This window comes from Aspergillus brasiliensis (assembly GCF_001889945.1).
Source record: "Aspergillus brasiliensis CBS 101740 unplaced genomic scaffold ASPBRscaffold_21, whole genome shotgun sequence".
Classification (NCBI taxonomy): Eukaryota; Fungi; Ascomycota; class Eurotiomycetes; order Eurotiales; family Aspergillaceae; genus Aspergillus; species Aspergillus brasiliensis.
In genome coordinates this window covers 339,069-358,566 of record NW_027137462.1, presented here as the reverse complement: position 1 = coordinate 358,566, position 19,498 = coordinate 339,069, and the positions used below count along the sequence as shown (strand labels likewise).

At 51.3% G+C, this 19,498-nt stretch overlaps 8 protein-coding genes across 8 annotated transcripts; 4 read left to right on the top strand and 4 right to left on the bottom strand.

The window, feature by feature from the left end:
- Window positions 1-485: 485 nt before the first annotated feature.
- ASPBRDRAFT_59832 (uncharacterized protein) lies at window positions 486-1,210 on the top strand (the record flags this gene model as incomplete). Its single annotated transcript, XM_067628119.1, has 3 exons — window positions 486-587; window positions 630-938; window positions 1,109-1,210. The coding sequence occupies 3 exons, from the start codon at window positions 486-488 to the stop codon at window positions 1,208-1,210; spliced, it is 513 nt and encodes a 170-aa protein (XP_067473681.1).
- Window positions 1,211-1,273: 63 nt separating this feature from the next.
- On the bottom strand, window positions 1,274-2,358 carry ASPBRDRAFT_427177 (uncharacterized protein). The gene has a single exon (XM_067624856.1). The coding sequence runs from the start codon at window positions 2,029-2,031 to the stop codon at window positions 1,432-1,434; it is 600 nt and encodes a 199-aa protein (XP_067473680.1). The 5' UTR covers window positions 2,032-2,358; the 3' UTR covers window positions 1,274-1,431.
- A 5-nt stretch (window positions 2,359-2,363) lies between these two features.
- On the bottom strand, window positions 2,364-3,866 carry ASPBRDRAFT_138055 (uncharacterized protein; the record flags this gene model as incomplete). The annotated part of the gene is made up of 4 exons (XM_067618956.1): window positions 2,364-3,135; window positions 3,199-3,325; window positions 3,483-3,612; window positions 3,696-3,866. 4 exons carry the CDS (start codon window positions 3,864-3,866, stop codon window positions 2,364-2,366), a joined length of 1,200 nt encoding a protein of 399 aa, XP_067473679.1.
- Window positions 3,867-8,123: 4,257 nt separating this feature from the next.
- ASPBRDRAFT_49062 (alpha-galactosidase) lies at window positions 8,124-10,860 on the top strand. The gene is made up of 3 exons (XM_067626239.1): window positions 8,124-8,250; window positions 8,330-8,936; window positions 8,997-10,860. Exons 1-3 carry the CDS (start codon window positions 8,154-8,156, stop codon window positions 10,534-10,536), a joined length of 2,244 nt encoding a protein of 747 aa, XP_067473678.1. The 5' UTR covers window positions 8,124-8,153; the 3' UTR covers window positions 10,537-10,860.
- ASPBRDRAFT_426993 (uncharacterized protein) lies at window positions 10,574-11,102 on the bottom strand. The gene has a single exon (XM_067624852.1). The coding sequence runs from the start codon at window positions 10,876-10,878 to the stop codon at window positions 10,612-10,614; it is 267 nt and encodes an 88-aa protein (XP_067473677.1). The 5' UTR covers window positions 10,879-11,102; the 3' UTR covers window positions 10,574-10,611.
- A 2,291-nt stretch (window positions 11,103-13,393) lies between these two features.
- ASPBRDRAFT_211581 (uncharacterized protein) lies at window positions 13,394-14,082 on the top strand. The gene is made up of 2 exons (XM_067621933.1): window positions 13,394-13,640; window positions 13,699-14,082. Exons 1-2 carry the CDS (start codon window positions 13,529-13,531, stop codon window positions 13,899-13,901), a joined length of 315 nt encoding a protein of 104 aa, XP_067473676.1. The 5' UTR covers window positions 13,394-13,528; the 3' UTR covers window positions 13,902-14,082.
- A 1,681-nt stretch (window positions 14,083-15,763) lies between these two features.
- Window positions 15,764-17,927, top strand: ASPBRDRAFT_79294 (uncharacterized protein). Its single transcript, XM_067629445.1, has 7 exons — window positions 15,764-15,987; window positions 16,043-16,127; window positions 16,185-16,233; window positions 16,303-16,431; window positions 16,483-16,516; window positions 16,584-16,841; window positions 16,894-17,927. The coding sequence occupies exons 1-7, from the start codon at window positions 15,819-15,821 to the stop codon at window positions 17,676-17,678; spliced, it is 1,509 nt and encodes a 502-aa protein (XP_067473675.1). The 5' UTR covers window positions 15,764-15,818; the 3' UTR covers window positions 17,679-17,927.
- A 102-nt stretch (window positions 17,928-18,029) lies between these two features.
- ASPBRDRAFT_137966 (protoglobin family protein) lies at window positions 18,030-19,049 on the bottom strand (the record flags this gene model as incomplete). Its single annotated transcript, XM_067618950.1, has 3 exons — window positions 18,030-18,552; window positions 18,607-18,877; window positions 18,935-19,049. 3 exons carry the CDS (start codon window positions 19,047-19,049, stop codon window positions 18,030-18,032), a joined length of 909 nt encoding a protein of 302 aa, XP_067473674.1.
- Between the last annotated feature and the right edge of the window lie 449 nt (window positions 19,050-19,498).

Genomic DNA, 19,498 nt, shown 5'->3' with positions numbered 1-19,498 from the left:
ATAGTAGAAGAAGACTAGTTATTTTAATTAGCTATTATAAATATTATTATTATTATTATTTATAACTTCTATAGATAGTATCAATTGCTAGTGGACAGTTCTAGGCGTACGGATGAGCGTTGTAATTGGCAGGATGACGGATTGACAGGCCATGTACTCCGTAGCTGCCATAAAAATTGGCTCACTTACGGCCCCCACAGAATGTCACACCGGCCCCCAACGAGTTAATTTGATTGATGTGCTGCGACAGTGCCTTGTCGCCTTGGTCCCAACGCGGACTAGCGGGACCCTGATGTTCCGCCCGCATTGACAATCCCCCGAGAGAACGCTTCCTCCCATCATCTGCCACGTTTCTGTCGACGCATTCTATCATCCCACCACTACGCAGACGCATTTATTTCCAGAGAGCTATATTGGTGAAAGTCCCCAGCTCAAGCGTTATCGCCCTAAGAGCCAAAAGCTGGCGAGTTCAATAAGCCGAGTCCATGACCTCGCCCGTTACAGTCCGTTCCATTCTTTGCGAAGGGCCATGGCTGTGGAACGACGGCGCAAGTGAAGTCACCTTTCACGAGAATGGAACAGGCAAGGTGAGCTCGATGACTGAGGACTCCCCTTTCCTCCACCCTTAGTTGACCCTTGTCATGCAGCTGTTCTGTTCTACTGAGTACACCTGTTGGATTTTTGCCGAGATCGACTGGAAGCCGCACAATCCTGCGTGTCTCGATCAGGTCATCGATCTCGGTAACAATAGGAAGCAGCCGACGATCCTCGCAGACTTTACCATTGAGATGACCCTCACGACGCGACGACCACCCGATATTTGGTGGAAGGGCAAAGTCAATGAGGATTGGCTAAATGAAGAGGCGTTTCGCGCAAAGACCTATCGTATATCGCTGGAGCACGGCCGGTTTCGGAACCAGTTCGACGTCAAGCATAACGTACGAAATGGCTCACGATATGCCCTGCGCATAGTCTTCGATCCCTCGCCGTTTCCGCCCGGGGAGGAGTGGAATCACGAGAGTTCTGGACCGCATGTCATGAGACTCTGGGAGTGTACCGAATTCAACGCTAGAAAGTATTCCGAGGAAGAACTGACCGGATGGGAAAGGCTGGTGAACTGGTATACCGAATGGACGTCGTGACGCGGCATAAGGCCATGCGAGGTCATTTCGTTTTTCTGGAGCTGCTCCGTGCAAAATCCGACTTTTAGCTCTACAGTCTACGCACTGGTGAAGAACCTTATAGTTAGATTGAAGGGAATGCTATCATCTCATGTACCCTACCTAGATAGAACACGATATTCATGCACATCTGTATTCAGGGGGAGCATATGACGACATGAAGAGGGAACGGGACAGGAGTTGATGGAATAATAGATATAGCTCGGTTAGTTGTACTGGTTGCTGCTAGCGTATGCTACGTAGACGATCATTATTGGCACTCTACGACCCGGGTCGCTGTGCTAACCGAGTAAATATTTCGTCGTTGAGGCTTTTGGCGCGTTTCGTCACGACTAGGAGTAGGAGTAGGCAAATTGAAATGCCCTACCTCACCTGGTACCAGCGGATTCGGAGAGGGCGTCGTGCCGGAAAGGCCCGTCGAGATTCTCGGGTACTCGGGAGATCGACCTGTCAGCAGTGAGGGACACCGATTGTTGTTCTGCTTAGGCAGCCTTGTGGGGAGGGACAACTGTACTAAACCGCATCGGAATAAATCTATTCGCGTGGGCAAGCAAGCTTTCCCTGCCCACGGCGTTAGAAAGTAGGTCCACGAGACTTCGCCGGAGGTGAAAGAATACCCAATGGGGACGCCCGTCGAACTAGTGTATGTATATTGGGGCACCAAGGCTGTGGTATTCACAAGTAATCTCCCTTCACGATGGGGTCCTTCGCGTACTTTCCTGACATCTAATTTTAGCCCCCACCCAGCGAAAACGGTCTCCGCCGGACAGGCCCGAGGGCTGTGCGCCACACTGCCCAGCGCGAAGGCCCTGGCTGAAAGGCCTGCTCCTTCATGCACCCTGTAGCACATGGTGTGTGGCTCTATAAGGCTAGCCAGTCATTTTACTTGAATTGCTAACAACAACATGTGACTCCATATCTGAGCGAATCGAACGCCTTGGCCCCCCCGCCCCCACTGGACTTAACTCTCACCAAGCCTCTTGCCCCTGCCACTGGCAGTACTTCCAATCTCGGGTTGGATATATCCGTCTTAAACCACATGTAGGCCGTGAATCAATACACACGAATGAGATGGTCAGGTGCCTTCGAATTTCGAATACCCGGAATGTCAAGACCTCTGCAAGACTAAATAGTTACCCAGCCCCTCAACCATACGATCCAGGCACAAGGTTCCTCACCCATTCAAACAGGCACCGCCTCAAATAACGCATTGGAACCAGTTCCCTGGAAACCCGACCGCCATACTTTGACTACCCTAAATTGAGCCTTCTCCAACAGTTCAAGCCACTGCTTTTCAGTCCGTTCCAAGGATCCATACAGCTCCATCATGATAATATCCATTGAGGCAGAAAATCCCGGTGCATTCATTTCGGGCAAAACATTTTCATTGATCAGCAGCACCGAGTCAGCAGCCATGGCATCATGAACATGGCCAAGAGCCTGCAGAGCCTGCTTATCAGGCCAATCGTGTAGAACCGTTCGCATATAATATGCCTTAGCCCCTTTCACGGGCTGTGGATCAAACATATTATGACCGAGAGCGGTGACACCTTCAATGAGCGGCTCTTGAATGTCCCCAATAACTCCAGGGAGATCCTGCACAATCAGCGGGTTCTTTAGTTCGGGAAATCTACGCTTGAAGCCTGAAAGATCATGGCCTTTCCCACCGCCGATGTCCACCAGAAGCACACGGTCTGTGTCACTGGTAGTCGCCAGCTTCTCCTGCCATGGATAGTAGTCATACCATTGCACACCCTCCAAGGAGCGATTGCCAACTTCCATCACTGTATTGAAGGCATGTAGCTCCTCCGGATTGTGCTGTAACCACTCAAAGTAATGCTCCTTGGTGTCAAAGGCCAGCTGGAAGGCCGTATCATAAGCGTCTTCGGGGTTCTGGTATCCCCTTGCCTCAAAATAATCAAAGGAGCGGACCGACGCTTTCATGTCGGAATGGCTGGGAGTATTCCACGCGTCAGTCAAGATTTGCAGGTGCTTTAAGGCGCCAGGCGGATCTCACAAATGTTTTATCACTTCGCTAGGTGGACTGTTAGAGGAAAGCATGATTGCCAGTGGTAGGGGCTGGTATTTCTCTAATCCAGTCTCTTTGAACACGTGGTTGGCACACAGCACACGCATCAGACGCACTGTCAGGTTGAATGATTAGCCCAGTATTAGGACATAAATTAGGTGTCGTGCGGTAAAATATGAATACCAGAAAGACCTGAGCGAAATGTAGAAAGAAGGATGACGGGAGATTGTATATAAAACACAGGAGCGCATAAAGAGAAAGCAAGGACTTACCCAGAAGACTTTTGTCCCCCTTCGTCTTCTCGTTCAGCGCAGCAGCTGTCATTTCAACGTTATTCACAGACGCAAAGGCGTCGAATATACCCATGCCCATGGCGACCCGAACCGCAACTAAGCCATGGTGCTGTATATTAGTATGCAACATTAGCACACAGGTGTCTAAATGGGGTGACTGTGCAACAAGAAGAAACCCCATGGGCTACTCACCCCAAAGCAGAAATTCCGAATAGTGAGGAGAGGGGGCTCCACAGCCACGCGAAGCTTGTCAATCGCGTCCAGAAGCTGGTACCGAGCTGCTTCCGGAATTTCATCCGCCGGGTTAAGCTTGGCCAGGGCAGTGTTGATGGCCGAGGTCAAAGTGGTTACGATATCCGCCATTGTGGCGGAAGATCTCGGGATCTGGAATAGCAAAGGTATGTACGTTCTGAGACATTGGATGTCAATGAGTGCTGGTCAGGGAATATATATATTGATTCATTCCTCGGTGCTGCTGGAAATCGGGTGTCGTGGAAGTTCAAAGCTGAAAGGTGACATCGTTGGATCTTAGCCTGCGTAGTACGTGTCTTTCGCTTCGGTCATCTCAAATTCCTGCCGTCAGCACTAATGCATCGCAATTTGCTTGCACAAAGAGCGAGCGGGGGAAGGCGCTAGCGGATGGAAGTCTGAGACATTTTAGTGCGACTGGCTTCTAAGCTATGCGACGGATTCCGGTGTTCCTGTACCCATCGCATGGGCAGTAGGGAGATGACACTACTGAGTGCATGCAGCAGGCAAGCAATTACAGGCAACCAGCTAACCTATCTGTACCGATCTTCCTATTATCCGGCGGGATTTAGCCGTTCCACCACCATATCACCCTGGTATAAGTCGGTCGCGTAGGTAAGCGCCTCCACCCAGCACAGCCTTGCGGCCCGAAAGCTCCCTGGCCGCCAATCACGCTGCCAAGGCGAGATCCATCTCCAACCGCTAGAGGCTCGCCGCCAGTCTCAGGGAAGCTCATCTCCGTCGATCAGGAGGCCCGACGATCCGTCGGTATGACTTCGATCTGGAGCCGCAGCAGTTACACACATTTGTCGTACGGGTACTCCGTAGTCGTGCAGCACACTCCGCATGTAGTAGAATCTCGCACCTGAAGATCTCGGTTGCGGGACCCAGAAGTCATGGGCGAGCGGTCGATGCGGGGGTGTGACTCGGTTCAAAATAAGTTAGCATGTGAGAGGACCGCCCGGACGTCCTCCTAGATACTAATGCGCCGCTAGGTTCTAGCTCAGGGCCCAGCCTATTGACAAGGATAAGATAGTGGTGGCCCATGCCTCCACCAATGTGAACGAGAAGGGGTGCGTGCTTATCCCTGCCATCCAGGTCCGCGTCAAGACGCTGCTTGTTGGTAGGATCATTCTTACCCCAAGTGAACCGATCTAGCAAAACCACGTCCATCCAGGTGGGCTTGCCATGACATTTGGCGGTCATCCACAGACTTGAACTCCTTGATGGTTTGGAACTTATCCATGGGCCAGGCGAAGTTTGTCATTTCAGTCCCGTGCGCCGACTGGAAATCCGTTTGGCTGGGATCAGATGGAATGTAAGATTTGCTTGGAGCCAGCGAGTAACAAAGGCTTGGCAAGGCGGGGAGCTGAATTTCGAAGCTACTGACGCGTTAGCAGCGAGCCAGTAGGCGGAGCATCCTTTGCCATGATTATTGGTGATTGATCCCTGCTCGGGAACCAGGCCAAGCGAGGCTCTGCGTCGCAGTTGACCTTGGGTTCATGGGCCCGGCCAAACCCGGAATAATACTGGAGGATTTGGTCTGAAAGGACGGATATTTTAGGTGTCATTGAGACATTTGACAACTAACGTGGCGGGCATCCTTACGCAGTAAGAGGCTAAGCGCCTCGGTGACCTTCACAAGCTATCCCAACACTTTGGACGCCCATCCGACGCTGGTAGCTCAAAAAGATTGTGTTCAATGGCGACCTTCCTCATCGGGAGTTACGAGGGGTGTCTGTCGCGGCAATATCAGTTGCTGTCGGGCTATTGGGTTAGTGCGGTGTTGTTAAAGCCGCTTACTGCGATTGAGATGCGTCATACGGTGTCCGGATCGCGCTCTACTGCCATCAACGCACAATAAGAGGCCTGGGATAGGCGGCTCCGGGTCGCCCCACCCGTGGGTAGCTGGTATGTGAATGCTTCGAGGCTGGCTAGAAGTATGTCCGGGCCAGTTTTCGCCAGTGTTCCGAAGTTCAACAGCGAGAGAAGAGACGGAACAGTGGCCTTTTTCAGCGGATCCCACGCAGCCTGGACACATCACTGCCAGTAACACACTTGACCAGGGCGGCTACCCCATCTCAATATAGTCCACAGGAAAACATATCCCATCATTCTAGACCGGTTAGAGCACAGTCAACCGGTCGTGTTCACTAATCAACACTTCTTGTCAGTCAAGATTACCAGGAATATTGTACTTCTATCGGCCTTCCTGCCTTCTCGTGTGATTGTGCAGTTATCTCAGAAGCGAACATGCGGAATCAAGTGGAATTGTAATACTCATTTGTCGCAATTGAGCGCCAAGGTGATTGGACGCGGTACTAGGATGAACATATGGGGCTGGGGCAGAGGGCGCATATGATGGTGTCTTCCACGTTTCCTCAGTAGACCAATTTTGCTTGCTCCTTTTTGCAAATAAAAACGATATCAAATCTGTTCACACCAGATCGCCACCCTGCGTTATGCTGTAAAGCTCACTGCACCAACTGATCGCATGTCAATGCTTTCAATGGGACCCTTTATCGGTGATGAATGAATGCCTGGCAGCAACTGCAATTGAGACAATGACTAGCATCAATCCGGCGTGAGTAACGCTTTCCCCCTTTCATACTCTGCGAAAAGACATTGACCGGGACCACCCAGTTATTAGGCAGAGATCAATCTTGTTCCCGTTCCCAAGAATGGAAATGTCAGTTTGCAATAATCTTTGCTCGAGCGGGTCTCTTTGCAACCGGGTTGGCCAGACATGCGCTCCTCCGCACGAGGGGAGCTGCGCCGGCCTTTTAAGTGATCTCGTCCAAGAAGAACATAGAAGATCTGGTAACGCTAGAGACGCGGGATCATCCCTGATGATGGCCGCTTGGAAGCTTGAACCGGCGTTGGCAGTCAGTAATCACCTCGGAGCACATACTGGCTTTCGATCTTATTGATATGCTGCTGAAACCGTGTGAGCTTATTCATCTTGTCATTCTGCCAACTTGATGAGGAACTCCCTCCAGGTGTTATAAACATTCTCAATTGCAGGGGTGACCAGGCCGGAACAGCGGTCGCGAGCCAGCCAGGGAGTAATAAGGTGGCCCTTCACAGGGAGCACACAATCACACAATCACTGAACAAAGGATCATGGCAATGGCCGCATCAAATATCAATCCATGTTACCGTCGGAAAACCGGTCGCAAGTCTCGCCTACTGGTGTTCCACCACGCAGAACTTGACCGACCAGTCAGGTGAGCCACCACAATTGGTTCATGAGCTATGAGGGCCGAACTCAAGTCGGTCGCGTCAGATTATCGTATAAAAGGACATTTATGAACCGTTTATTGTGGCTTGCGAACACGTACAGCGAAGGCCAGCAAAAATTCAACAATCCTTTTGGGACTTAGATAGAGATTCCTGTTGAGCGGAGCGCCCTTGAGGAAGGAAGCGCTATGGTTTGTCATGCTTCTGACAATCTTTGCCGATGTGAAAGATAATATAAACATCACCCGGGAGGAGGACCTTCCGCCCTGTAATTGTCAACTAGAGTGGGATGGGTTGGGAGCTTGGGGAAGCAGAACCGGCGGTGTATACTAGCATCAAGTCGATTCATGCGAACTGGGGGCGCGAAATTGTAGTGCGGTCCACAACTCGGACAAGGAGACCAAGCATCCGAGATAACACTTCATCTTCCAATGAATCTGGTCTGCATCTATCTCACGAGCGCCGAATCGAGTGATGTGTTTGCCAGCCCCTTGGAGTTGCCCACTCTGACTCGTTACTAGCGTATATATATATATTTCCTTCAAGATCCGGACGTACTGTACCATGATGGCATCTGCTCCCCAAGTACTACCAGGACTAGTGGGAAATCATGGCGTTTGGATAACTGCCTGTAGTACTGACAACCTACTTATGTTGTCATTCTATTCATTTGTTCTCTAATATCTCCCCTGCTTTGGTCTCTTGGCCTAAATGCCAAGTCCAAGCAATCTATGCACCTCCTCACCGACTTCCATTTCCGGGGCATCCGGGGACAACTCGGCGGCCAGGGGGAGAAACCCTGTTGCGTGCTGACTGCTGCAATGGGCTGATTGTGCAGCTTAAGTCTGGCACTCCTCCGAACTACCGAGCCCAAGACAGAAGACGGTGCAATGACAATTCCCAGAATTTCCCCTCCCCTGCTCCTCCCAGGCTGTCTAAACGAGCTTGGCAAGATGATCCCAGCTGCCTTGGGGAATGAGACGTGGGGGTGCCAAGCCGTGGCTGGGGAGAGTTGCTTAGCAAGATACTGGGAGTCTGGAATATCCTCCGATGTTTCCCCGGATGTAGTCTATCCTGTCCGGGGATAAAAGGAGGGTGAAAGATGCCTCTCTCGCCCATCACAGCTGTGGCGGGTTGGCGGTCAGCTATATCATCCTCACCATGATCGGGTCTTCCCCTGCTGTGGTGGCCCTGGGCCTTTTCACATTGTATGGTCATTCTGCTGCGGCTCCCGCAATAAGGGCTTCCAATTCACCGGGTATGTCCTGTTCGCCATGAGGGATAACTATTACCTACGACGCTGGATTTGCGTTTCGGAGTCCAAGCTGACCAAACAGCCATCGTTGCGAACGGCACGAATTTCTCCCTGAATGGCAACAATGTCTCCTATCGATTCCATGTCAACAGTACGACCGGCGACTTGATCTCCGATCATTTTGGTGGTGTCGTCACCGGCACCATCCCGTCGCCAGTGGAACAGGCTGTCAACGGCTGGGTTGGCATGCCTGGTCGCATCCGTCGGGAGTTCCCAGATCAAGGCCGCGGTGATTTCCGCATCCCTGCCGTGCGGATTCGGGAATCGGCAGGGTATACTGTGAGCGATCTTCAATATGTGTCGCACGATGTGATTGAGGGTAAGAATGCTTTGCCGGGGCTACCCGCGACGTTTGGAGAGGCGCAGGACGCCACGACGTTGGTGGTCCATCTGTATGACAACTATAGCTCCGTCGCGGCGGACTTGTCCTATTCCATCTTTCCGGAATACGATGCCATCGTGAGGAGTGTCAATGTGACTAACCAAGGCCCGGGTAATATCACCATCGAGGCCCTGGCGAGTCTGAGCATAGATTTTCCTTACGAAGACTTGGACATGATCAGCCTCAGAGGCGACTGGGCCAGAGAGGCCCATGTTCAGAGAAGCAAGGTGCACTATGGCGTCCAGGGGTAAGTCAGCAGCATAGGAAATTTAGAACCGACATAGTGGCCTTGCTGATGGCGAAGTAGATTCGGAAGCAGCGTTGGATACTCTTCGCATCTCCACAATCCCTTCCTTGCGATAGTAGAGCCAGAGACTACCGAATCGCAGGGAGAGGCATGGGGCTTTAACCTCATCTATACGGGCTCTTTCTCGGCCCAAGTCGAGAAGGGATCACAAGGCTTCACCCGGGCGCTGCTGGGCTTCAACCCGGACCAACTATCGTGGAACCTTGGCCCTGGCGAGACGTTAAACTCCCCCGAGTGTGTTGCCGTCTACTCGGACAAAGGCCTTGGCTCCGTGTCTCGCAAGTTTCACCGGCTGTATCGCAACCACCTCATCAAGAGCAAGTTTGCCACGTCCGACCGGCCCGTTCTTCTGAACAGCTGGGAAGGCGTTTATTTCGATTATAATCAAAGCAGCATCGAGAGGCTTGCCGAAGAGTCCGCCGCCCTGGGGGTACACCTCTTTGTCATGGATGACGGCTGGTTTGGAGACAAGTACCCTCGCGTATCCGACGACGCCGGGCTGGGCGACTGGATGCCCAATCCAGCGCGCTTTCCAGACGGATTGACGCCCGTCGTGCAAGACATCACGAATCTCACCGTCAACGGCACCGACTCCACCAAACTTCGCTTTGGTATCTGGGTCGAGCCGGAGATGGTCAACCCTAAGTCAACTCTCTATCACGAACATCCCGACTGGGTGCTGCATGCCGGGCCTTACCCCCGTACCGAACGTCGCAACCAGCTCGTCCTTAACCTGGCCCTCCCGGAGGTCCAGGACTTCATCATCGACTTCATGACGAACCTGCTGCAAGATCCCGGCATCTCCTACGTGAAGTGGGACAACAACAGGGGCATACACGAGACTCCCTCGCCGTCCAACAACCACCAGTACATGCTGGGGCTCTACCGGGTGTTCGACACGCTGACCACCCGCTTCCCCGACGTCCTGTGGGAAGGATGTGCCTCGGGCGGCGGCCGCTTCGATGCCGGCGTGCTGCAGTATTTTCCACAGATCTGGGCCTCCGACAACACCGACGCGGTCGATCGGATCACCATCCAGTTTGGGACGTCGTTGGCCTATCCGCCATCCGCCATGGGCGCCCATCTCTCCGCGGTGCCGAATGCCCAAACGGGTCGCACGGTGCCCATGTCGTTCCGCGCCCACGTTGCCATGATGGGGGGTTCGTTTGGCTTGGAGCTCGACCCGGCCACGGTGGAAAATGACACGATGGTCCCCGAGCTCCTCGCACTGGCCGAAAGAGTCAATCCGATCGTTTTGAATGGGGATCTGTATCGCTTGCGCCTGCCCGAGGACTCCCAGTGGCCTGCCGCAATGTTTGTGTCTGAGGATGGCGCGCAGGCAGTTCTGTTTTACTTCCAGGTCCAGCCGAACGTCAACCATGCCGTGCCGTGGGTCAGGCTGCAGGGGTTGGACCCGGAGGCGGAGTATACAGTTGATGGGGATCAGACCTATTCCGGGGCTACGTTGATGAATATGGGGCTGCAGTTTAGCTTTGATACGGACTATGGTAGCAAAGTGGTCTTTCTGGAGAGGCAATAAGCGGACAAGGAATCACTGTGTACATACTGTCTTGGGTTGGAGTGTATCTTTCTCGAGCGGACCTTTTTTTCTTCCCTACTGCCTGGAAAGGGATAAGAAAAGAAGAGAGCATGGCACGGGCTGAGGAGTATAGATAGAATTGATATTTACGCTTTTATACCGTCGAACAGTGGTAAGGCGCCTTGCACGGCACGGCAATACTTCCAACCCCAAGCTTTGACCCGTCGGAGATGATAGACCTGCGACTGCCACCCTCCTGGTCACTTGGCAGATGTCATAGCCTTGCCTGGAGGGGCGTGGCGCAGAAATCTGAAGAAAAAATACCAAGCTCGTAGAGCCCATTCGGGCCTAGTTGTTCATAATATGCTCCTGGACTGTGCAGAAGTCGCTAGTGGCACACCGTCATTTGACGGGACAGTGTGGCTGAGACCCTGTGCCTCTTGTTTGAGTGGTTGCCTGTCAACTACACTACACTAAGGTTGGTAGGCTTTCTCAAGGGCATGTTCATCTATTTGAAGTGGTCAAATCCCCGAGGATGTCGTGAGGACGTCGCTCAGCGCGCATGTTGGCCAAATTCCGACAAATGACGATGATTCACAGACCCTCCTACAGTGCAACAGACAAGATTCGTGATTGGAACCAGAGGTGTTTATCTGGTATGAAGCGGTTGGTACAACTTGACAGTCTGCAAGTTGACTGTTTTCCTGTGTTTAACCCTTCGCATATTGGTGACTCTAATACCCCTGCATTGCCGCTGCCAGCTGCGCAAGCCCCGGAATTACAACAACATCAGTCAGTGAAGCTCATGCAGTAAGGGGCTACGTTCCAAATTACTGATTGAAAATTATGTTCGTCTTACCAGATCCTCATCTGGGTGTCTACATTAGTTCGGGAGCTAATCCCGCGCTACTCAATTCAGCGAAATGCAGCGGTTCCCCACCTACAGCTGGGTCCGGACTTCTTGTATCCTATGAACCGCAAGGTCAGGCTTTGAGAGATGCAATGAACGAAAGAGGAATTAGTAACTAAGCGCCAAGCTGTTCACGATACGACAGGCTGTAGTAAATAGCCGACTGCATCTTGCCAGTCCCTCGCATACCCTTCAGTCGTATGGAAGTACGATGTAGGTCAGGTCAGTACTATTTGGTCCGTGTGCGTGAAGCTTCTCATAGTCTCCCCCTGGTATCTTCAAGGTGTGCCATAAGCCATTTGGAGATATATATACTCTACTAAGTAATACTTAGAATGGAAAAGAAGATATATAACTGCTAATATCATGAGTTGTGTTGCACCGCGTTGCTGTGAGAGGCTTTCTTTGCCCCTCTTCGCTGAAGTTTTCCCATCCAAGCGCTGGCCGTACGTGCTCCTTGAGCAGACCCATAACCTCATTATAAGTAAACAGCCCCAGGATTGGTCTGAATAATCATCTTAGCATATGAAAACCACATTATATCGTTCATAGAGCGCTCAAAGTTATATACACCAGTCTAATTATGTTTCGCGAGCAAGATCATGGCAAGGATAAGATTGGGCATATTACTTCTTGACTAGAACATAATCAGCACTAAAAGAAAGCAGGGTTGACTTTCACTTACATTCGGGACATTGATCAGCTTTCATGTTCTCAGATACAAGTCTGCCCCGATAGGGTCACGGATACGCAGGATCAACACATTGGAATATTATCATAAAACCTACTCAGAAATTGGATCAGCCGTCTCTCATCCTAACAATTATTCAAGCTTCGCGTTGCTGGTGCGCCCTTGTTCGGTGCAGAGTATGAGAGACGTTGGAGCGGAGGGAAAGTCAATTGGTGATAATGGCTGTACTACAAAGTAGACCGTGTGGCAAACACATGCAGCGCTATCCTTGAGACTATCAGAAACTATTGATAGAGGTTGGCATCCTTGTCCTCAGCTTGGCATGCGGCGTGCCGGGTTCGGGTCAGCCCGATCACCGGTTTTCAGCTGATCGGCGTGGGACGATCTTGGGCGCAGTTTCTTAAGATCACTCAGTGAACCAGTGAACCCAGGTTCAGCTCCAACTAGCCGAGTGCCCAGACTTTCATTTCTTTTTCTTTGCATTAATGTTAGGCTGTCTAGTAGAAGCAGCCATTAATGAAGCTACGTACAGTTGTTGCCACCTTTCATACTCACAATTCTCTAGGATCGTACTCGGTCAGCCAGAGTGACCTGCGCTGGTGGCTCCAAAAGGCGATAGCGCGAAGATCCGGACACCACTGGGGGTTAGTGGAGTACATCCCGGGCCGGAAGCTAATCGAATCGCTATTTTGTTACTCCGTATATGACTTAATGTTTTGGTGCCCTGATCTGCAAGGCTGCATGGGCCGGTTGCTGACCTTTCCTTAGCCCCGCCTTGGGAATGCATGGTATTCGTCTACTTTGTTGAGAGGTTCGGGGTTTGCTTGAGTTTCAAGACGTACTTTGATTGTCCGAAAATTGCACCATGGTTGAAATCATCCTCTATGTAGCTTAATACCGGCATCTTCAGTTTGGACACACCCACCTTATTGTTGGTCGGAGTGGTTGCCCTGAAACATGGATGACTTGGTGGTCTTCTTGGTCTGTGTCGTATATGGTTTGAGAATATTACTAGGACAATTGCTTCCCCAAGAACAGAGGAAGGCAGAATGATGGCATATACCACTCAGTGCCTTACTCGGCCTAAGCCCGTGTGCCCGAGATGAGTTTCCTTGCAAACGGCGCCAATGGTGTCATGTGGCATAAGTCAAGTGGCAAGAGGTTGCCAGCTAGCTCTACTCTAAAACCCCTTCAGCCTATTGATTCAACGTTGCTTTTCCCGCGCACTTCACCATTACAAATAACAGACCAGTTTGGTTCCTTCCTTTCTTTTTCCTCCACAGATCAGACCGGGTATAAAGCAGGCACCAGATCCGCTCCTATAACAGACTCATACTATCATCTACTCAACTTAGTCCAACCTCCATAACAAACTCAGCCCGCTATTCATCATGAAGTTCACTTCTACCATCACCGCTGCCTTGCTGGCTTTCTCCGGTGCCGCAAGCGCTGGATTGTGCCAAGCTGGCTTGAAATACTGCGGATCTACTCTGCTCGATGGCGGTGAGATATCCAAAAAAAAAAAGTCCCTTGATTAGGCAAATAAGCTCATGTGTCGCAGGATACCATGACATTATCCAACAGACTCTCCGATCGCAGGGTGAAATTGTTCTTTCGAACTCCCCGGGCCTCTGGTGGGGCACTTACTGGCAGTGCAATCCTGGTGGCACCATCACCTACCTGGGAGGCTGCGTTGGTGGCTGTTTCGATCGTGGAGCCGGCAACAATGACGAATGCAGCCATGACGCTTCCAATTGGCTGTGAGCGACAAACAGTGAGGAGCATTCTCCTGTGATCCTTGATCACACAGGGAGGAAGGCGGAAGACATCCGGGAATAAACCGGAAAGTATCCTATATTCATGTTACTAGGAAAGCATGTATACTTGAAAAGACAGGCCTGTATGAGATCACTAAAGTGGTAGATGCAAACACGTAGCAATCGGCAGGCGTACTCTCTATAATGCCTTCCAATTTTACATATATTTATCTTTCTGTATATTTATTAGTTCTGCTCACCAGCAGCGACATCTTCTACGCATGCAGCATGTGTTGTTTTATATCAGTGTCTTTACGCGATGCTCATGGCGATTTAACGGTGTTTACGGTCATTTTCTTGCCTCAGGCAGCGCGGCACCTGCATATATAATACCTTGTGAAGCGATGGGATCAGGCCAGGAAGAACGAGGTGATTTGAATTGAATTGCACTTGAATTCCGCAAGGTTCGGCATTAACCTTTGTTCCCTGTTGGCGATACTGAGTCTGTACAAACGAATCATTTGCCCAGGGATATTACTACGAAGAGTGAAATTTCTTCTTGGATGTTCGGCTATTATAAGTCAAGGACAAAGCAAAGCAATCTTTTGATACAGCTTGACTGGATGAGATCACGATCCAGCCCCAAGTGCGCTTTAGGACCTGATGGCCCGATGCAAATGAGCTTCTAACCACTTGGCCGTCTGGTAAACACTGAAATTACAATCCCAACGGCTTACGATGCATATTGCTGATAAGCTTACTTCGTTACTAGTACCAGTACTACCTTGGCCTTGGCAGGTGCTGCCAGCGCTGCCACATGTACTGCAGGTCTGAATTACTGTTCCTCGAGTCTGCGGAACCTCGGGAAGATCTTATCACAGATTCCATGCTATATGGTTGATAATACTCATACTCGTTATACTGTAGATAGAAACAACATTCCTGCCATGCAACAGGCCGTGCAGGCCGAGGGGGACAACTTCAATGCCAACAACCCAGGAACGTGAGACAGATATGTCTTCCTTTGCAATGGCCACCATACGATTTCGGTGTCTGAAGTGTGCGCGTTTGTGTGTGAAGCTCAGGGTACTGGCCACAATGACCAGTGTGGGTGGCACTAGTGGGATGACTAGTTTGTACGAAGGAGATAGAGTGGCACAATATTTCAACATGGTTTCCTGTGCTTTACACAGTGGCTTTTTGCATGCTCGATGTCAGCTCATCTATGTAAAGTGCCGGATATAGCACAATGGTTCATGGCACTTGATGCCTTATATGCGTAAACTGAAGGTCGCACTTTTCTTGGAGCTATAGTGTATCCTACATCTCCCAGAGATAGGCGAAGGATGCTTAGTTGTTTCTCTCATCCAGTCGTTCATCCCTTCCTTTAGGCCCTTTCTTGTTCCCTAGTGGGAAACGTGGAACAAATCTTCCCAGGGATAGCCACACGATACGATACTACTAGCGAGGAGTATTTCGAGGAACAACAGATCTGTGGGCTCCTAATCCTGCATTCTCTGTAACGCTTCTTGGCAAGTAGTCTAATCACGTTGTGTTCGACTGCATTTGGCTGGCCCGCTTGTTGGCGGCAATTTAGTTCGAGGCGCCATTTTGAACGGCTTCATTTCCCTTTAATATACTCCCCTGGCACGTGGTTGGGGGATAGGCCGGCAACTAAAGCGCATTTTATGACTACTTGCACTAGTGCCAGTAGGATGCAGCTCGGATAGCCGACCGCTAAACTAAATTGCGCGTGCTTCGTGATATGACACGACCCGCACGGAAGCAAGACCGTCCCAGTTGTTGAGATACTACCTATATATACCCAGCCGTGGCATCACCTTGGTTATTCTTGCTACTCCTATTTCTCGTGGAGCAGTAACCTGTCGATTGCACCCAGGCAACCCCTACGAATCAAACCACCATGCCGGGCTTTTTGGGGCAAACACCCATTGGGTTCTCGTTGCTACTGGCAATGATGGGCGGTGCCAATGCCCAGGTACTGGCACCGGCCGACGATATCCTATCGCCGTCGACTTCGACAAATGTAAACCCCCTGCAATATGCCGGAGGAAATAGCCCTTACTTCGCTGGTACCAGACCCCTTTCTTTGCATCCGATGGCAGTGATACCTAATTATATGCCCAGGCCCCAATGTCTTTGGTATCGATGCTAGTGTGCCGGACAAGTGCTCGGTCCAGCAAGCCGCTTACGTGGTGAGGCACGGCAGCCGGTGAGATCTCACCCAAGTATTGTGCCGAGGCATCTGTCCGCTGAGACGATATTGCAGGTTCCCGGATACAGGCTCCTATGAATCATGGGTGGGTATCAAGGAAAAGGTCTGTTATCCCAGTATGAATGACCATTTCATGATACCATGTTTATTAACGCTAGACACAACCCTGTAGATCCAAGCGGCAGTGAACAGCACCGGCTTCGAGGCGCGCGGATCCCTGGCTTTCATCCCAGAATGGACTCCTGTTCTGACGAATCCAACTTTGCAAATCGCCCAGGAATCAATGACTGGATGGAAGGAGGTACTTACCCTATCACCAGCATTCATAAGGTATCCACTGATTGGTGTCTAGGCTACCGATCTCGGCTACCAGCTGCGAGCTAGATGTATGAATCCGGATTCCTCCATGCTATATATATCATTGTCCCCGACACAATTATTAACAAGGAACAGACCCCCACTTCTATGAAGATGGCACCCCATTCTATGCCTGGGCAAATGCCTATCAATATCCCCTAAACAAGTCTCGAGTCGTCCAGACTGCCCGTGCCTTTGTCAATGGGTACCTCTACGAGTACGCCGACACCTACGGCACTGTGGTCAGCGTGAACTCGACCGGGTCTGTCAGCGCCATAGGCAACTCCCTGGGACCCTCCGATATGTGCCCTGAGTTCTCCTCAGTTTCCAGTGGAGGCAACAATGTTACTGACTGTGAGATTCCGAGAACTGTCCCCATGCGACCGGGCTAACTCTGCGAATACAGTTGACGCTACCTGGACTCCCAAGGCGCTCGACCGGATCAACTCCTTAGTCAGTGGCAACCTGACATTCGACGAGAGCGACATCCTCTTCTTTCCCTATCTCTGCGGATACGAAAGCCAAATCACCGGACGCCTGAGCCCGTGGTGCGGCGTGTTCACCGAGGACGAGCTACGCAACTACGCCTATTCGCAGGACTTGAGCTACTACTACAGCGTCGGCCCCGGTTCTGTTGGTCCCGCCAAGGTGCTCTTCCTCCCTTTCCTCAACAGCTTGATGGATCTCTTAAGTAAGGGCCCTGGCCAGTTTGGCACCGATGCCGATGGCGGCAACTTCACCGTTCCCAATCTGATCATGGCCTTCCTGAACGATAATCAAATTGCGGAGATGACCGCTGCCATGGGGATCTTCGATGACGAGCCTCTACTCCCTATTGACCGGCTACTCGAACACCATCTGTACAATATAGCTCATTGGATCACCATGCGCGGCACAGTTGCCTTTGAGGTACTGAACTGCGAGGTCGAGTCTCGACGCCAAACATCTAATCAAACCTATATCCGGGTACTGTTCAATGACGTCGTCTACCCCATTGCCAGCTGCCAAGATGGACCAGGTCGGAGCTGTTTGCTCTCTGATTATATCTCCCTCCTGGAGAAGAAGAGCAAGGCTGCTGGGAACTTTGATGATTATTGCAATGTGACGGCGGCGGATGCCCCGAACCCGGTTGCGGGTGCGAGCTTCTTCACGGACTTGAGCCTCGACTTTTTGACTTTTGTCAAGCCGTGATTGGGGCCTCGAGACTAGTGGTGTCTGGTGTTGCAAGGATTGCTTTCATCTCGCCTCGTATGAGCTTTGTGACAACGCTCTTGTATACTGTTGTATTTGCGAAGCGTGTCCTGCTGGATGTTGCCAGAGGGCCGACCGTGGAAATGTATCCCTCAGCGCCGATTTGTACATTCTTCCTGCTCCTATCCACCTCTAGGGGCATAGTATATTTTATATCATTTAATGCGAACTGTACAAGGTGCTAAACAGTTCCAGATTCCAATGTAACCCTCGCGCAATTTACACCGGCTGGTATTACACATATGTACAGATAGGCCTCGTCAATTCTTTTCCTGCCTTGTGTTCCTCGTGTCACCTGGAGCAGCGACGTGACGCGGTGTCGGACCATACTTTTGTTTCGTAGGATGGTGCATAATCTGGGGAGAATGGGCAAGCTGGAGAGTCCGTGGCCCCTTGCTGTGAGCTAGTGTTGATGGATGTGGGTGCCGTCGACGGAGGGTTGGAGATGATGCTGGCTGATTCTCTCCGCGACGACGGGGTACTGCATAAGCTACTGGCCTCATCCTCCTGCCGATCGCGTGGATTGGTTTTCACACTCGTCGCCTTCGGCGTCGGTTCCGGATCTCGATGGGCTGCCTCGATCTCCATCTCGAACTCGGCGCCGTCCGTAACTCGCCACCGAGCGAATAGGTCGTTCTGAATCCAGATGACTTTCCCCAGTGCCCGGACCAGCGCCACTCGAAAAGGGAAGGACATTTTCTCGCACCCCATGACTCCTTCGATGAGCACATCTTGAATGAAGCCCAGACAAGCCCCGATATGGATATATTCCACATCAAAGGAGATCATGCGGTCTTTTCCCCGATGCATACGTCTAGTTCAGCTGTTAGTTGGTAGATCCAGATAATCATATCCACGGCAACATTACCCGACTTTATCCAGGTACGACCAGAATTCAATCTTAGTCGGATCAGAGCATATTCGGGTGATGTACCAGCGGAGAAACATTCGGCGACATTGCATATAGGGGCTTTTAAACTTAGGATACTCGTCCAGATCCTGCTCCGTGGTTGTGCTCCGTGTCTGGAATGCGCGGGCTGTGATATCCGCCTCCAGGAGCTTGGAGTATACGCGATCGACCAGAGTGGGAGCGAGTGGCTTGATGTATTTGGATCCCTTGTTCAGTGCAATAACATCGTCTGGACTTCGTGTCAGTGATAACTTCCGGTCTGTCTCGCTCTTGGAGGAGTACTTACCGGCAGTGAAGCCAATGAACTGCTGGAGGTAGCGAACGCGCGCCCCAAGATCTGTATAGAGGGATTTGCGATCGACATGACGCGGTAGAGGGCATGAACTGTGATGGTGTTCCATGTTGCAAATTGAAGCAGTGGGTTAATTCTGGTGCATCGAAAGTGGCATTCTGACTTCTCGCCACATGGCACCCCATCCCCAGGCCTTACTTATAGTCTTCCCCGAAGAACCCCATGCAAGGGTGTCATGTATTCTTCTCCACCACTGGAAAGTGATGCATCCAGCATGGGCTGCCGTCCATGCGCATTTATGGTTCCGAGCTGCCTTGTCCGCGGTCGGGTCCGGCACGGACAAGCGAATCACCAAGTCGGTGAGGACTTTGTCCCCGCTAGGTGGCTTCTAGAAACTTTGGCAGGGATGATACTGATCAGGTCGCGTGTATGACAGGTCCGATCGACGAGCATATAGTTTGAGTTTCGGCATAGACCATTGATATCTGCGGCAGGAGAGTGGATGGATTTCCCGCATTGCTCGGCCGGTTATTCCCAGAGAAAACATCCCTTGACTCC

Bases quoted from the DNA above. Each gene is read 5' to 3' on its own strand.
- ASPBRDRAFT_426993 (XM_067624852.1), bottom strand. From the start codon at position 10,878: ATGGGCTCTACGAGCTTGGTATTTTTTCTTCAGATTTCTGCGCCACGC.
- ASPBRDRAFT_79294 (XM_067629445.1), top strand. From the start codon at position 15,819: ATGCCGGGCTTTTTGGGGCAAACACCCATTGGGTTCTCGTTGCTACTG. The intron at 16,128-16,184 runs GTGAGATCTCAC...ACGATATTGCAG, and splicing joins GTGGTGAGGCACGGCAGCCG to GTTCCCGGATACAGGCTCCT. The intron at 16,517-16,583 runs GTATGAATCCGG...AACAAGGAACAG, and splicing joins CTACCAGCTGCGAGCTAGAT to ACCCCCACTTCTATGAAGAT.
- ASPBRDRAFT_211581 (XM_067621933.1), top strand. From the start codon at position 13,529: ATGAAGTTCACTTCTACCATCACCGCTGCCTTGCTGGCTTTCTCCGGT. The intron at 13,641-13,698 runs GTGAGATATCCA...CATGTGTCGCAG, and splicing joins ATCTACTCTGCTCGATGGCG to GATACCATGACATTATCCAA.
- ASPBRDRAFT_49062 (XM_067626239.1), top strand. From the start codon at position 8,154: ATGATCGGGTCTTCCCCTGCTGTGGTGGCCCTGGGCCTTTTCACATTG. The intron at 8,251-8,329 runs GTATGTCCTGTT...CTGACCAAACAG, and splicing joins AAGGGCTTCCAATTCACCGG to CCATCGTTGCGAACGGCACG. The intron at 8,937-8,996 runs GTAAGTCAGCAG...ATGGCGAAGTAG, and splicing joins GTGCACTATGGCGTCCAGGG to ATTCGGAAGCAGCGTTGGAT.
- ASPBRDRAFT_427177 (XM_067624856.1), bottom strand. From the start codon at position 2,031: ATGTGCTACAGGGTGCATGAAGGAGCAGGCCTTTCAGCCAGGGCCTTC.